General features: G+C 41.4%; 1 protein-coding gene across 7 annotated transcripts in view; it reads left to right on the top strand.

Moving 5' to 3' along the window:
- The window catches only part of LOC129771811 (insulin-like growth factor 2 mRNA-binding protein 1), a 280305-nt gene that overhangs the window by 242006 nt on the left and 23421 nt on the right, over window positions 1–14878 (top strand). For all 7 annotated transcript variants that reach the window (XM_055775864.1, XM_055775860.1, XM_055775863.1 and 4 more), the window contains 4 exons: window positions 1133–1303; window positions 6727–7107; window positions 7188–7899; window positions 7972–8121. In XM_055775864.1, the coding sequence (XP_055631839.1) occupies window positions 1133–1303; window positions 6727–7107; window positions 7188–7899; window positions 7972–8121 (1414 nt within the window). The remainder of the gene's footprint in view (window positions 1–1132; window positions 1304–6726; window positions 7108–7187; window positions 7900–7971; window positions 8122–14878) is intronic.

Raw genomic sequence — 14878 nt, 5'->3', positions numbered from 1 at the left:
CCAATGACGACGATGACAGGGCGCGTGAGATCAGACGTGAAGATTATTACTTTTTTTTTCTCCTGTGCTGCCTTTTGACTTTCTTGCTTTCCTGCTTTCTCCCGTTCTTCTCGTGGTGGTGCTGTTTTGTAAACAAATACCCATGCGGAGAGGAATCGATGGAAAAATGCCGTCTCTTCGGTCCCCGAAGAGGGGGAAGGGGGACGAAGGGACGAGAGGTGAAGTTCAAATAATTTTCCAGACCGAGGCGTTCCGGTTATATGATGATCAATGAAGATGGAAAGGAGGGCTGTGTGGTGCAATGGGTGTCACGATGTGTATGAAACTTCTTTATTGCAGGCAGTTGTGGTCGCACTCAGTACCAAAACGTGGACCGAGGAAATCCTAAGTGAATTTACACGCAGTACGTTTCGCATCCGGAGTTTAATCAAGCTCCAGTAGTACCGATCGTCACTCACATAGTTCATGTGTCTAATTTAAGAATTTCATTCATAATTGTACGGGCGAGGGAAAAATAGTACGCGACGAATAGTACACTCTGTTACTCCGAATGAGGACAGCAGACACTAACCGCTTGGCTGTCCATCACTCTAGTACCTCCTTCTCTGTGTTCGCCGCATTCCTGGCCTAATGACGATTGTTGTGCATGTGTGCATATGTGTTTGCGTACGTTCACTTGATGACCTGTTCCGTTGCGCGATGATGTGCACTTTTGGTGCCATCCAGCCGGCAGAAAAGGTTAACCAGCAATGACTAATTTCAAGCGACCCCTCTTCCCTGCTTTACCCATATTTACAAGCGACGTCAAATACCCGCCCGCTTAACTATCGTTAAGTGCGTTGAATGGAATCGTTGCAGCAGTTACGATGCCATTCATGTTGCCGTTCCTTGGCGATGCCTATTTGTCGAGTAATGTACTGCGCGATGTAAACAGGAAATGGCCGACTAAAACGGTACTCGTTCTCGTTACCACAGCAGCAAAGTAGCGCTCGGGGATGACGTCTATCTTGTTTGGAATTCTTGTCGTGTATATGCGTGGAATGCATAAAGCAGTAGCACCGATCGGTGCTATACCTCAGAAACCACAAAAGACTAATTGTCTTCCATTTTTTTTCTTGCTTTCTCCTTTCAGCAATATTGCCAAAATCATCATTAGTGGAATACCGCAGCACGCCAAATTCGATGACATCGAGCCACTGCTAAAACCCTTCGGCAAGGTCGAGCACTGCGACGCGGTCACCAGCAAAGACCCGAACACGCAAACCGTCCATATCACATTCGAGAACCACGAGCAGGCACAAAGGTGAGAGATTGTTTAAGTTTTCTTGATCTACTATTCCCCAAATTTCTTCATCGGCATAAGCTCAAATCCTAGTTGAGATCAGTGATAGTGCCTGCCAATATTCAAATGTTAGCATGCAACTTTAAATTGTATGAAACCCGGATAGATGGATCTAATTGCCATGAATTTGGCCTTATTCGAAAGTAACTGTTTGCCCTTTTTTATATAAAATTGGTTTCCCGGCACATGACTGACTAGACTGACTCGGAGGAAGTCGAACAAACACAAATTTGACTGCATCTTTTTAACGATGTGACTGTGAAAAACTTAAATTGTTAGTAAAACTAGATGAAAGTGGATTGTTTTCATCTGCCAAATTTCATGGACCGTTCACACTGCAATAACGATCGTGTCGTCGGAACCTCAAACCACACATGAAAAAAAATTGCTAAGAATCCGGAAGCTTCTCATAGTTGAGAACCTTAAAATCGTGAATACCCTCACTTTGTGTTCAAGAAGCGTCACGTTACAGCCAATGAACCCCAATATGGTCAAGAAAGTTTTGACAGAGTTCGAGCACCAGCCAACCATATCATTCCGCGGTGTCGCTAGAAGAAAGTGTCAATCTGTTTTGTTTACGACGGACAGAAAGTGCCGTAAATACCACAAAAATACCACCGCCAAAACCCGCTCCCGGTAACTTTACACTCAATCGCTCGCTAATTCATGATGGGTGACGAAAACTTCGTCAAAGAAGCCTTCGAACCTGGACAGATATATAGAAAACTTAACTATATCTAGTCTACGTGGGACTTTCAAAACAAAAGGAGCTTAATTCTCAACGGTACAACCTAGAATTGTTTTATTTAACCACGAGCAAATCCTTTTATAACCCCCTACTCCTGTTGTGATGCACATCGGTCACGCTGCAGGGTCCAACGATGGCTGACTGGTAGGCTGACGAAGACATCGTGTTTAATTCGACGATGGCTGGGCGGCCTACGTTCATTGGGCCACTAGGATTACCATATCTACAGAATAATCTGTATTTATACAGATTTTTCAGACTTTTTGAAACCAAGAATCTGTAGTTACAGATTACAGTTTTTTAGGTTTTCATACAGATTTACAGATTTTTTAAAATAACGATCCAATTTTAGTTATGGCTTGATCTCAATAATATTTTTCCCATCTCACCAATTTTATTCATGTAGCATTCGAATCAGCATGAACGAGAGATATTTTGGCATTCATATGTAGCGTGAAGTACTGCGTTCTCATGTTCAATCTAAGGCGAAAAGGTGCGAAAGCCTGTGTTATTGGTTAGCTTTACAATCAATAAATAACGCTGTTAATCTTTTTTCTATACCCAAACTAGCGCTGGCAGAACAAAAAATCTTTTTCGTGTGCCGAAGGGTGGAATGAACAAATAAAAGCATCTTTTTCGAGAGTTTGTTTGTATGTATGGGAGCAGACCTATCTCTCAACTTGAGCGTCAGCATGAAAAAAGGCCAAATAATGCCAAGCAGGGCAGGGATCGAACCAAGGTCGGCTGGAATGTAAGGCTATTTTACGCTATTCACATAGCCACTGGAGCTGTTGTACGAATATTGTGAGATTATTACACCACATTATGAAATGAAGTTGTATCTTGTAAGAATGCATGGAAAATGTTTTCTAAGTGTAAGAAAGAAAAGCATAAACGTGAATCTGTAAACTTTTCGGTCGGCGGTGGGTGCTTATTTGCAATGTGTCTCTTGTTTCGCTCTCTCATATTGCTCTTACATTGCTATGGCATATGTAGGGTTTTCCATTTCGGGCTTCCGAAAGTATACAGCCCTGCGCTGAGAACCGTTTGACATAGCTGTCAACCAAAGCGTCATATCGTTAGTTGAATGTCTGCCATTTTACAATATGGATCGTTTTAGCATCGCAGAACGTGTTAATTTTGTTAAATTATACTATAAAAATGATGAAAAACCGACAAATGTTTTTCGAGCATTACGGACGGGTTTTGCTCGTCATGGACGGCCTACAGAGCACACAATCGCTAATGTAGTGCGTAAATTCGAACAAACTGGATCCGTAGCGGATATTGTGAAACCTGTGCATCATCGTAATGTGCGTTCGGCCGAAAATATTGCTGCTGTTGCTGCCAGTGTGGAGGATGACCCGAATGTTTCGATTCCACGGCGTGCTCAGCAATTGGGCTTGTCAAACACATCATTGTGGCGAATTTTGCATTTGGACTTGCACCTACATCCATATAAAGTCCAACTGGTACAAAAATTAGAGCGTGGTGACCATGGAATGCGTCGGGCATACGTCGATTGGGTGAACAAACAACAGCAGCAAAATGCTGAATTTTCGTATCAAATTTTCTTCAGCGATGAGGCACATTTCGAGCTCGGTGGCTATGTGAACACCCAAAACTTCCATATATGGGGCTCAGAAAATCCACACGTGATTGTTGAGAGGCCATTGCATCCGCCAAAAGTCACTGTTTGGTGCGCATTATGGTCTGATGGAGTCATCGGGCCGTATTTCTTTGAAAATGAGGACGGCGAGACGGTAACTGTGAATGGTCAGCGCTATGGCCGCATGTTAACCGACTTGTTTTTGCCACAAATTGAATATATGGATACGGATGACATGTGGTTTCAGCAGGACGACGCCACGTGCCACACAATACGACCGAACATGGCCATATTGCGAACGAAATTTGAGGGACGCATAATTTCGCGTTGCGGTGATGCCAATTGGCCGTCCAGATCATGCGATTTGAACCCGCTAGACTTTTTTTTGTGGGGTTATGCGAAAGACCGTGTCTATGCCAACTCTCCGCAAACTCTTGAACATTTGAAAGACAACATTCGTGAAGTTATGACCGAGATACCGCCCCATATGTGCCAAAAAGTCATCGAAAATTACCTGTTCAAGGTGTGCGAGGAACAAGGTGTGCGAGGAACCCCGGAAGCCCTAGGTGGACATTTGAATGATGTTGTATTTCACACATAATGGCATAAACCAAACTTTAATTTGGAATAAAAGTTTCATCGAAATTCGAATTCTAAGTGTGTTTTATTTCATTTTACTTTCGTAATTTAAAGTTGTAAAACCCTGTATATTACACAAATGCTGTACCAGTATGACAGGGTAGCACATTATTTTTTGTTATTTTTAAGCTCATTAAATGTTATAAATCAGGATGTCAAAATATGTGCTAAAAATTAATTTTGGATGTACAAAAGCACATTGAATGCGATTCTACATGGATACCACCAAAATCATCAAATTCATGATAACTATGCCAATCAATGATACTAAAACTTACATTATGCATCAAAATCAAATTGAAATTTATACAGATTTTCCGAGAAAAAACTAAGATAAAAAAATGTTTGAGACCAAAAATACAGATTTTATTATGCCAACCCTGATCGACACCCTGATCAGTTGATTTGCAACAGTCTTGCCTAAACATGTGAACCATCTGCGTCCAACACTTTGTTCGTACTGCCAGTTTCTCGCCAGAGCGCGAAGAAGCTGGACATCGTGAGGCACTTCGTCTCCACCGGATATAGCCGATCCGGTATTCACAACATTCATTCTCCTGAAGAGAATGGCGAGAGCGTCTGAAGGAAGCCTGCCTCTGATCGTCCGACAGTGCTGCGCAACCGTAAAGTGCAGTAGAAGTGGAAGATGGTCCCGCGCCTTGGACTGGGAGGTCGAAACAACCGACCAGACTTCAAAGAAGTTCATGGCTAAAATGGACATTTTTATGCGTAAGCATCAGGCTAGGTCGGCCATGTCTGAGCTGCAGATAATCACTCAGAAAGAGCAGCTGACAACAAAGATAGACGTTGTACCGAGGTCCGTCAACCCTTCAAAAGTCCCCCAGCTGCGACCGATACTAAATTGCTGGCCGAACCACAAACGGAGGATCTACTGTGGTCAAACAGAGAAGCAACTGATCATCAAAGCTACGAAAGATCTGAAGAATATGCTGACAAATATCTTCTCATCGATCATGCTTGAGGTTCCGGTCAACTTCCGTAAGGTTGTCCGACAGGGCGTTGAATATATTTTTAGAAGGCCTAATAAATGTAGCATTCAAGGAAAATTTAGTCGATTGTATTATCTTTTATAGTTTTAATGTGGTATGTAGCTTATGGAATTATTAACCTAATGCAATCAATAACTCAAAATTTTCAATTTTGCGATTTGGTCCTCTCTGACTTAACACCGACCATATATTCGGCGAAGTGCTGCAAATGTTCTTTATCCGGAACGAAACTCGACATTTTTAATGAGGTACACAACCAAGTTACTTTGTTTTTTTGCAGAATGACTAACATATTTTTGAAGTTTAATATCAAATGAAAAAAAGTGACATATGTCAAATCCAACGAATGCATACAACCATGCTAGCAACATTTAAAACATCAACCGGACAATTTCAACCTGTACAACTGGTAGGGGTAGTGGGGGCAAAGTGGTCACGTGCTTGTTTGGTAGTATAGCTATTGACTATTGACACCGTATTGATAGTCATCTTATGTTTGAAGAATTTCATGACTTTTGAGTCATCCTGTACTTCATTGGAGCTGTCGCATGTCAAAATATAAATGAAAACAAAAATCGCTCTCTCGGTAGACATTCGGCCGTAGTTTTGTGCGTTTCGAATTTAAGGAATTTCTAGTGAAGTTCATTTGGCCTGATATTTTCGACAAATCAACAGTTTGGACGACTGTTCACAGATTTTAGGAGAGGTGAAAGGTGTTGTTCAATTTCAGCGATTATTTCGCATATTTCGCATTTCGTTGTTTTGGGGCCAAAGTGGTCAGTGGTGGATTACTACTGGCAATGTTCTGTTTTCAAAAGCCGATATACCTCATCACCTTGTACTCCTAAAGGGATCCCTTTTGTGGTTTTGACCCAGTAAAAATATGCCACCCCAACCAAAATCAAGCCTCGTTATGAAAAACGTTATGTGTTTCCTACTACGTTTTTGTACGTATGAGAAAATGTGTGTAGAATGAGACGCGCATAACACAAGTGAAAAGAAATGTTTAGTATCTGAGTTCTGCGCCGGGTACATTTTGCGCTGTCGTGCTTATGAATTTTGTGCTTTTCGCACCGAGAGAGAGTACGAGTTTTCTTTGAACGCGCGCTGATAGGAGCTAAACTCAAGCGCAGCGCTGCGTTTGTTTTCTGAAGACTGGTTGAAATGCGTATCCAATGAGATAGGTTATGCATACCGTAATCGCTCGCTAACATGGTGTTCTGTAACTAAACTACTCTTCAACTGGGCGTGTTGAAAAAGCAGGATTTGAGACTATAAAAACATACACTCGTATATTTCAGCAAACAACCAATATACGCAAACGCAAAAGTCAACGTTGCTCACGAAAAAACCCACTTTTTCCCACTCTTTCTTCCAGAGCTGTATCGGGCCTGAACGGAATCGACTTCGAGGATTCTAAGCTGACGGTGGAGCTGTTCGAGAGTAAAGTGGCGCGGCGCAGCCAGCGTACCCGCTCGCAGTACGCCGGAATGCCGGGCGGTGGACCGGGCCGTCAGACCGACTTCCCGCTGCGGCTGCTGGTAGCCAGCGAGATGGTCGGCGCCATTATCGGCCGCCAGGGTAGCACGATACGACAGATCACCCAGAACAGCAGGGCCCGCGTCGATGTGCATCGGAAGGACAACGTGGGATCGCTGGAGAAAGCGATCACCATCTACGGCAATCCGGAGAATTGTACCAGCGCTTGCAAGAGAATACTGGAGGTTATGCAGCAGGAGGCCAACAACACAAACAAAGGGTAAGCTGGCAGCGGAAGAGGCGGACGATCCGCAAAAATGGCGCACGGGGGAACTAACAATGATCTTTTTTCGGTTTTAGTGAAATTTGTCTCAAAATTCTCGCTCACAACAACTTGATCGGTCGCATCATTGGCAAAAGCGGGAACACTATTAAGCGGATAATGCAGGACACCGATACAAAGATCACTGTTAGCTCTATAAACGACATCAACAGCTTTAATCTGGAGCGTATCATCACCGTCAAGGGTACGATCGAGAACATGTCCAAGGGCGAAAGTCAGATCAGTGCTAAGCTACGCCAGAGTTACGAAAACGATCTGCAAGCCTTGGCACCTCAGAGTATAATGTTCCCAGGGCTTCATCCGATGGCGATGATGTCGACCTCTGGTAATGGGATGGGATTCGCTGGCCGCTCCGGAATGTATCCGGGCTCGAGCTATCCGATGTACCACCAGCCGCCGACCGCACCGGGAGTGCCATCAGGATCGAGCGATGTTCAAGAAACCACATACCTGTATATTCCAAATAACGCCGTTGGTGCTATAATCGGAACCAAAGGATCGCATATTCGTAATATTATAAGATTTTCCGGTGCTTCCGTCAAGATCGCTCCGCTGGAAGCGGACAAACCACTCGAGCAGCAAACCGAGCGTAAAGTTACCATTGTCGGAACGCCGGAGGCTCAGTGGAAGGCACAGTATCTGATCTTCGAGAAAATGCGGGAGGAGGGCTTCGTCTCCGGTACCGACGATGTGAGATTAACCGTCGAGATTTTGGTACCCAGTGCGCAGGTTGGTGATTGCCTTTGAGTTGATGCACTGGATTTAGTTTTGTACTAACTGTTATTTTGTTCATTTCCATAGGTTGGACGCATCATCGGCAAGGGTGGCCAGAATGTGCGGGAGCTTCAGCGAGTGACCGGTAGCATAATCAAACTGCCCGAGCATACCACCAACACCCCTGTGGATGAGGAAACCACCGTGCACATCATCGGTCCGTTCTTCAGTGTTCAGGTGCGTTTCCAATGCGATAGGTTAAGAATGCTACTACAACATGTGTCATCATCCAGAGCTGCAATTTGTCACAGTCACTGCATATATTTGGACTATTATGACGATCATTGCAACATTAGCACCAAACGACGTGCAACAAAACATAAACCGACAAAACAAATTCCTCACTCTTTGATGGTAAATAGTTTGTCAGAGTGTTTTGACCATCAAAGCATGTTGCAAGTCAGCGCACTATGATCGTCAAGACAAGAAATACCATGTCAACGGATGTAATGGAAGTTTACACGTTTACCAGGATGCATTTGTTCACGTTGCTACCTGAATACCATTCTTATATAAAATGCTAAAACTTCGAGGAGAACAAAAAATATAAATGAAGGAAGGAAGGAAGGTATTGAATTAGAGAGACTTTAAACTCTGAGAGTTCATTCGTCTCTATATAAATGAGTCCAAACGGACTTTCAAATACGAGAATTTCGATATCGGGCAGAAATTTCAACGAAAAAAGAAATTTCTTCATTATTTCAGCATGCAGAGATTGTTCAAGTTTTGGTCAATTTACCTTTACCTAAATGGTCTGCAATCGCCTACACGTTATCGCGTTTTCGACATAGTATTTACTTCAGTAAATACAAGAAACAACAATCGGAATGTAAATCGAAGCTTTGCTCGATGAAAATAAAATGCAATCTGCGACAATCATCAATTCATTAAGGACAATTTTACCGCCTACTTGATGGGCCAAATTATATTGACAAAGCTCAGTAACAGGCAAATTGTTGCATCGTACTCTGTCAGTCGTCATTTGACCGAGATTTTTGTCAGTAGGAAGTGACTATCGTGATATTTTTGTCAGTGATATTTTTGTCAGAAAAAATACAGCTCTGTCATCATCATCAGAGTCAATTTTGTTTCGAATAATTTATAAAAAAATGGACTCATTTTTTCATTGAAATCTTTCAGGAGGACAACAACTTCTCGAATCTGAATGATTTGAGCGTGGTGTTTTACTTAACATAGCGATTGCGCATCATTCTACAGTGTTAACTTGTATGTTGTATGTTAACAGTCCGACTCGTTAGAGACGAATGAACTCTCAGAGTTTAAAGTCTCTTTAATTCAATACCTTCCTTCCTTCCGACTCGTTTCTTGGGCCTCAACACTGTTATGACATTCCCAACTTGTTTCCGACATCTCTGATGGAGAGGCTAGGATCACGTTTGAAAACGTTGGCCACTCTTCTTTCAAAACCACGGTTCAAAAAAGAGCCGCTTTTGGAGGAGTCTCGGCTCAAAAAAGAGCCGCATCATTGAACGAGTGGTTTTGAGCCGCTCACTGCAATGCACTGTTTCACCCACCGCCTCTCCATAGGGATGCTTGGCAGCCATCGTTTCGAGCACTCAAGCAGTGCTTTTTTTTCTGTTCCGTTATCACATGGCGTTTCACCCTAGCATTGATGGATGCCTTCAAGTCATCTTTGTCCAATCGATGCATGGAGGATATCAAGATTTTTGATTCTTTGGCCAACTTCCGGATTGATCTTACTGGATTTCGCTTCACTTTCTACTTGACAGATTTCACCACTTTTGTAGTGCGTGCGGATCTTGGTCGTTTACTACCCGGTTTCCGTGGACATGGTCCAATAAGAATAGAATGTTTCACGTGGTAAACGGTAGCCACATGGCATCTTAAGACCATCGCAATTAGTTTTGGAGATTTTTTTCACACGAAACAAACTGGCCACTTTCTCCTTCGCGTTCATTTTACCGATATAACGTATATTCTACTTTGTTGCAGCACTACATTGTTCACATCTCTTGACAGATAATGTCAAGCCCATTTCACGGACACAAATTATAGTCTTATCCCAGTTACCAAGCAAACAACATTTTCTCTCCTGATGCTGAGTTTCCATTGTATAGAGTTTTAGCTATTTTTAGCTTTCCACAAAAATCTGAGAACCAATATATCGGTTTGGCATGGAATGACTGTATATATACAAAATATACATATACCAAATATACAATATTATGCAAAAGACAATCTTACGTGCATCGCCATGTACAAAGTATTAATGAATCTGGGAAAATTAATGCTAAAAGAGATTTCTACAGATCTGCACACTTTTACAGACTTTTCCACATTTTTAACAGACATTCACATGTTTTTACAGACCTTTTTTAAAAATCATCTGGCATCTCTTCGTTCCACTTCCTATCGAATATTTTCAAATCGCATGAGTAAACATTAACGTGACTCTGACTTCGTTTGTTTTTCGTTCGAAAAAATATGATACCAAAGAAAGTGGACATTAAAAATTCGTTACTCAGTGAAAGGCTGCCCGAATACGAGTGAAAATGTTCGCGTGAGCTTTTATCGTTTACCATCGGAAACGTTTTTACAGACGTGCTGGGTCGATTTTTGCGGAGACGACAAACTAGTTCCGAATAAGGGTTCCCGTATCTGGGGAGTAAGTACAATGTTTGAATTATTGAAAACCAAAAGTGTAGTTGATTCAGAAGATTACGTCCATCAACACGAAGCGCAGATTGCTTTACCGTTATATTGATCATCAACACTAGCGGATCATAATTACGCGGAGTTCATTCGGGAAGATCCTAATACATATTCTGACAACAGCGTAGAATTTTATTGTGGAATTCCGAAAGCATCAAAAAGCCATGTAGTTGTATGAAACTTGTATGAAACATATAATTCAGATTATTTTATTTATAAATTGCTTGGTATGTGGCGTAAGAAAGCTCACTATTGGAAATCAAAATTTAACCAACTGAGCAAGCAGTTCGATGTTCCATAGCGCCTCTGTAAAGTTTTCAATGAAGACCAGATTCAGATGGTACTCGGAAACTTTAAAAAATTTAAGGATTGGTTAGAAGCAACCTTGGTCCGCGTTTTGCAAACACGATTCTCCTGCGGAAAGAGATACGAATTTCTTCGTAAGAATCATCAGCCGTATCCATCCACTCGTACGCTTCCCGAACCCATTCAGGGTATTCCATTTGATTCATTATTTAGGCGTTTGAGTCATTTATTGTTTATTACACATTACGATCCGGCATTACTGGTGAAAACAGCATCTACTTTAAACTTAAAATGTAGTTCTATCTTATTTCCATTCTCTTTTTGCACTATGCAATGGTCATTTAAACAATTGACGGAAAAACGTAGTTCGTTCATTTTATAAGTCTAATTATTTTTGCCTTTGATATTAATACCTTTTTTATTGTATTGATTATCATAAGAAAAATAACACACTTGATCATTGGATCTTTTATGACATTTCAATTGGATCTTTTTTGATAGCCGTTTTGATTCAGTCCGCACTACCTAGATATAAACAACGTTCTACATTAACCCTTTCGCTACGAGCGTCGTCTTCAGACGACAAGAGAGTGATACTGCAAAACGATTACACCAGCGCGATGTGCACAATTTTCGGTGCGGTGCTCCGTACAGCGGTAGCACACGTATTGAAAAGGTTAAATCCAAAATGTTTCTATAAGTTTGCTTCTGCATTCGATGGACAATGTATTGCCATGACCGCAGAAAGAATTGATGAGAGTTGAAATCAATTAACTGATCCAAAATCTCCCTTCATTGCTGTTTATTCAAGTGGCAGAATAATGCACTGTTCAAAATAAATATATGCATATGTAAACGGATCGTAGCTGCTGCGCTGCCCGTGTAGAAAATATTTCCTATCGATTGATGCAAATATCTCTGTGATCTATCGAGAAATGGTGAAGCTTAAATTGCAGTAGTCCCTCTCTCCTCTCCCATTGACCGTACAACGAACGCTGCATTTGATTCGTGTATCCCGTATATGTCAGCATCTTTGAGTTCTTCTACAAAACATTACTGATGAAGAGAATCGTCGAATGCAGTCAGCGTTTTCCGTCTATTTGGTTCCGTCCTCACTTTATGATTGAACTGCTCAACGGTGGGCATAAGGGAAAGCCATCGTGTTTTCGAATGCTTCAACACCTTTTTATACTCGGTGCCCACAAATGAACACAACTTCTTCAGCTCCTCCGTATGAATTGTATATACGGAAAAATATCCATAAATTTTCAAAACCAGAGCCTCAATATCCACATCCAAACGATCGAATCCATGACGAGCGGTGTTATGCAGCAAATGTGCAGGGCAACCCACCCCCACAAGTTCACGTTGAGTGGCTTGTTTCATATGGTGAAACACATTATGTTCTCCTCGGCGACCAACCCCACCGAAATTAGTATTACAGCTATCACCACCAAATGCAACACACTTTCGAAGCAGTTCATGTTTCACCAGATTTTCTATTAATAGCTCGGAGATACGGATCGAGGTTTCGTTTTCCAATGACTCAAACGACAACAGCACATTTTCTTGAACAGCTTACTTCCGCAATTACAGCTCAGGTAGCTATAGTTGTGCTGAACGGCATGGAATGCCATTGTGGCTTCAGCAGTCAATATTTTTAACTCGAGCGGGGACTTTTGTACCACCAGTAGTTGCGAAAGTTTTCGAGACGAACCTGCTGCTCTGATATTTAACTGGTGCTTTTTTGATGCTAAATGCTGAGTTAGATCAGTTCGTCCTTTGTTTGCGATGGAAATTTTCTTCTGGCAGACCTCACAAAAGACATCAGATTCGTCCGAAGTTGGTTTGAATTGCGGGAATTCCTTTTGCAGAGCATCAGAAAATTATTCTTCCGGCGGGACATGATGAAGCTAAAATAGGCAATGAAATTTGGTTTCACAACGAATATGATACTACAGAATACTTACCGATTAAACGATTGTACAACAATAGTGCAAGGAGATAGTTTCGGATAAATTTCAATTATTTCACTTCGGTATTCAGCGAAAAAGAAAGCAGGCAGGCGAACGATAGCTAAAAACCAATAAACATTAAAACAACATTCCGAAGAAGCGCAATCATGAACTGTCAGACTGTGGGTGCGAGAATGGTTTTTATTACACGTTCGGGGGGAAGGGCAAGTGAATGTTTGTTTTGGAATGAAATGTACTACTGCAAAATGTATATGTACAGTTCAATTCAAAAACAATTCGTTTATAACAATTTTTTTTAGTTTTGAAACTTGACGGTCAAAAAGAGTACATTTGGGCTTATTTTGCAAAAAGAAGAGTACACTCATTTTTTTATTGGAAAAGAGTACGCATGGTATCCCTAGGTGGCATCGAACCACAGAACATGCAACAGTAAGATTTTCCAACTGGGATTTGAAAACATTCTTCCATGAAAGATACGTTGTATCTAAGTAAACGCAGTGTTTGTCCGTGTTCCTATCTAGTATCAGACTGTGTGTTTGTGTGTATATGTGTGTGAAATCTCTTGGACAGAGATTATCAGTGGAAAATAAAAGCCCGAGTTTAGTTCACGCAAGAAAAAGAAATTAATTCATTATTCACATAACGTTTGTTACACTCCGATAGTTTGAATTAGAATGAAGAACAAAATGGCGCACACAACACGTTTCTACTTGAGCTAATTGCGTTGTTGCGATTATCTCGAAGTAAGGTGGCACAGTTGTTGCATTCATAATGAAACCAACATTAGGCATGCATGATGTCCGCTCGTTGAGCTGTGCTTGCTAGATCGCTCGGATCTGTGGTTTCATTACATTCCATTCATTCCATTTGGTTTTAAATTTCTTCAGTTCATTCGCCTCCAGCCCTGAGAAGGGCCCTTCTCAAAAGGAACCAATCATTACCACTCGATGCTCGCCTGCAACATGTTGTTCTGATAACCGCCAAACGAGAAGTGGTGTGGTTTCAAATCGTGAATGGCTTATTCATACCAAATATGTTGAAAACGGGCAGAAACGAATGTATTAGTTGCTCGCTTTTGACGGTTTGTAAGCACACAAATCGACAAATTTATGAGAAAATGGGATTTCTTCCAGTTTTCATTAATTTAAACCGTTTTGGGATTAGGAAACTGCAATGTATAGCATATCTTAGCAACAAATCTTAGAGAATTCCAATTCGATTGGTATGCAAATCATCAAAATTCGTTCACTGTAAAAATAGTTATTAACGTGAACTCTATTTCATAAAAACGTGACCTGTTTTCTGATTTGGAACCCTTAATGAGAGACGTAGTTCCACGTCAAAAAAGATTTTGATGAAGTGCGCAGAATGCATGCTGCATAGAATGCATAGATGACGAATCGTACGTGAAACTGCAGACATGAAGAGATCGTGGAATGAAACGGCCGCTGAGGTTGGCCAACATAAAGTCCAAACTTTCATGGAGGGTATCCGAAGAAAAGTACTAAAAATCATCAGAACTGTAACGGAATATTTTTCTAAATATTTTTCTGAAAACAACAAACTACCTGCATTTTCATATAAACAAATTGTTTGCAACTATAACCAATCCCGAGATACAACTGGTTTTGTGATTCCGGATTTTAAGTGAATCAAGCTTTAACTTCTTTTGCACCTTTCCTTCTCCGGGACCGTCTACAATTCTTGACCCGGGAGCTGCCCGAAATCCGCCTTGACGTATGTTCCATCGTGCACTGTATAACATTCGCGCTTTTTCTATAGTCGTGGTGTTTTGCTTATCGTTTCGATTGAGTACCACATTGCACTTAGTGATCCCCGATTTTTGGAATTAATCGTTAATCGAATAGTTTTCAGCAGTTTGTTATTCGATACGATTAACCCAGCTGTACTCGCGTGCAAAATCATAACACGTATACTCGCGCACGGTGTCACAGACC

This window comes from Toxorhynchites rutilus, chromosome 2 (assembly GCF_029784135.1).
Source record: "Toxorhynchites rutilus septentrionalis strain SRP chromosome 2, ASM2978413v1, whole genome shotgun sequence".
Lineage (NCBI taxonomy): Eukaryota > Metazoa > Arthropoda > Insecta > Diptera > Culicidae > Toxorhynchites > Toxorhynchites rutilus.
The sequence above is the reverse complement of the archived record's forward strand: the minus strand, read 5'-3'. Positions and strand labels throughout refer to the sequence as shown.